The following is a 2,223-nucleotide window of genomic DNA, read 5'->3' on the forward strand; positions in this document are numbered from 1 at the left end:
TGTAAGTCTCCAGATAATGCAAGGTCTCTAACCGTATCTGTCACATCTTGAGGGTTAATCCATTCTTCGTACGTCTTTGGCGCTCTATCCACATCCACAAGAGCGAGACAAGGACAGACGTCTTGGCGATCCCAGCGATAGGCAAATGCCACGCACTGAGGATACAATTCACACGCTTTCTGCGACTCGGATATGCACTTGTTCGTGTACACCAGTACAAAGACGCTTGCTGCCACAAACAGAGCTCCAACCCAGCAAGGCACTCGACGCTGAGTTCGTAACTTGGCCAACTTGGCGCTCGAAGTTCGCAGTCTTTTACGTCGTTGGTGAATCACTTCGACGAGACGAGTTAACCGGTAGCTGAACGAGATATTCATCGTGACTCGGATCACTAGATCTGACCACGTTAGAGTTCGGAGAGAGTCAAAAGCAAATCGGAAAAGAGTCGTCACAACGGGGTCTGATTGCATTCTGGCTTGCCGTTGAAAGCTCCCTGGAAAATAAACTTTCAGATACAGTCGCGCCAGTGCTCGGTCGAGATCAAAAGTCGTGTACGAGTGGAGCACCAAGATGATTGGACAAACCACAGCAAAGAACATGTCAAACCTACACAAAAAAGTTAGAATTGCAACCAAATAGTGCGCTTGAACGAGGAAGGACGTACACCGTGTCAACTAAAACCTCCGAGAACGCTGTATGCGCGACTGGGAAGAGGATGAAATAGGCCTGTGACAGACAACTAGATGCGATCAACGCAGTGTATCCGTACGCTAACGTGGTGGAAAGACCAGCTTCGAGTAAATGATGCAGTTGAACGGCTTCAACGATGATATCGCCGGCTTTGAAGAGCATGTTCTGGTACAAAGAATCAGACAATTCTGCTTGTCAAGAAAACATTTCAGAACGTACCCAAAATTTGCGATAATGTCCGTAGTATCCTGTGAGTTCGATCCAAAATGTTGCAGCTTGATGAAGAAACTGACAAAGCCAAGGCGCTCTCGCGATCAATGAAGGGGACATTTCTTCCCAACTTGGTCCAGCCGGAACGATCCGAAAATTCGAATTTCTTAGCACAGTCATTTTCAGCAATACATTTACATAACTGGCAGCGAGAGCACCGAGAGTGACTGCATTAAGCATAGTAATATCAAGTTCGGGATCAATAATGAGCCAGAAATGACCGTCGTCGAAGTCGGCGGTGTCCATGAGATAGTTTGCAGTCTCTTTGGGCCGAACGTTAAGCACGATAAGCCACACAGTCCAGCAGACTGAGACTCCAGCAGCGATGAACAGCAATATACCGATCGGTCCATAGGCTTCTAAGAAGCTGTCGGGGTTCGTAGCTATGGCATCGCTCGGACCCGCGAGGTGTTGACGTCTGCTTGAATGTTGAGGTAGAATGCGGATGATTGTACCAGTTGACTGAGGCTGCGTCTTCTGCTTCTGCAAAAACATAGCCATGCTTACTCAACTAACTCCAGTTCTCACACGCTGTCACGGATGAATGATGAAAATTTCTATGATATTTTGGGCATATACGAGAAGTAAAGTGCTACAGTCTATTTCAGTATCAAAAATAATACTTCGAAGTGCATACTTTCAAGTGTAACTGCCTGCTACAAATTATACCAAAACCGAATCTGTCTCTGCTGCGAGAGAGGCCCCGGATACTTCTCTTCTAGCCAGGATTCGACAAGAGCATCTGTACTCTTGTGGTATTCGCTAGTGAGGTCACTTTTCGTGCCGCGTGCGAATTCAGGAGTGAAAACCTCTGGATAGTTCTCTTGTAGGAACAATAAACTTCAAATATGCCGGAAGAAGTGTAAACCCACATGCGGTTCTCTTTCTGGGGAATGTGTGGATAATGAAAGCGAAGAAAGTAAGCAACTAGCAGATACGCTCCCATGCTCGACTCTTCGAATCGTGTAACCTTAGGATTTAGTGGCATGTAGCCACTCCAAGTATTTGTGTGCAGCAGCAGCGTCGATGGCTCCAGTTGTGCATCCAGCGTTCGTGTTCAAATGTAGCCATTTGATCATTTCCAAGTGGTCATTGCGAGCAGCGTTGTCCATTGCTTTTCATGAGCAATACGCAGATCGCGTAACATGTAGCCACTTCACTACTTCCAAATGGCCAATTCCAGCCACTCCCTCAATGCTTCACTAGAGCGTGCCCACCAATCGATAATCTGCTCCGTCTTCCTTCGTTTCGATCCTTTTTTTT

The 2,223-nt window shown here is 46.7% G+C and overlaps 1 protein-coding gene across 1 annotated transcript; it reads right to left on the reverse strand.

The window, feature by feature from the left end:
- Positions 1 to 27: 27 nt before the first annotated feature.
- On the reverse strand, positions 28 to 1,461 carry PPTG_18542 (hypothetical protein; the record flags this gene model as incomplete). Its single annotated transcript, XM_008916513.1, has 4 exons — positions 28 to 37; positions 73 to 606; positions 665 to 855; positions 910 to 1,461. The coding sequence occupies 4 exons, from the start codon at positions 1,459 to 1,461 to the stop codon at positions 28 to 30; spliced, it is 1,287 nt and encodes a 428-aa protein (XP_008914761.1).
- Between the last annotated feature and the right edge of the window lie 762 nt (positions 1,462 to 2,223).

This window comes from Phytophthora parasitica (assembly GCF_000247585.1).
Source record: "Phytophthora parasitica INRA-310 unplaced genomic scaffold supercont2.85, whole genome shotgun sequence".
In the NCBI taxonomy this organism is placed as follows: domain Eukaryota; phylum Oomycota; class Peronosporomycetes; order Peronosporales; family Peronosporaceae; genus Phytophthora; species Phytophthora nicotianae.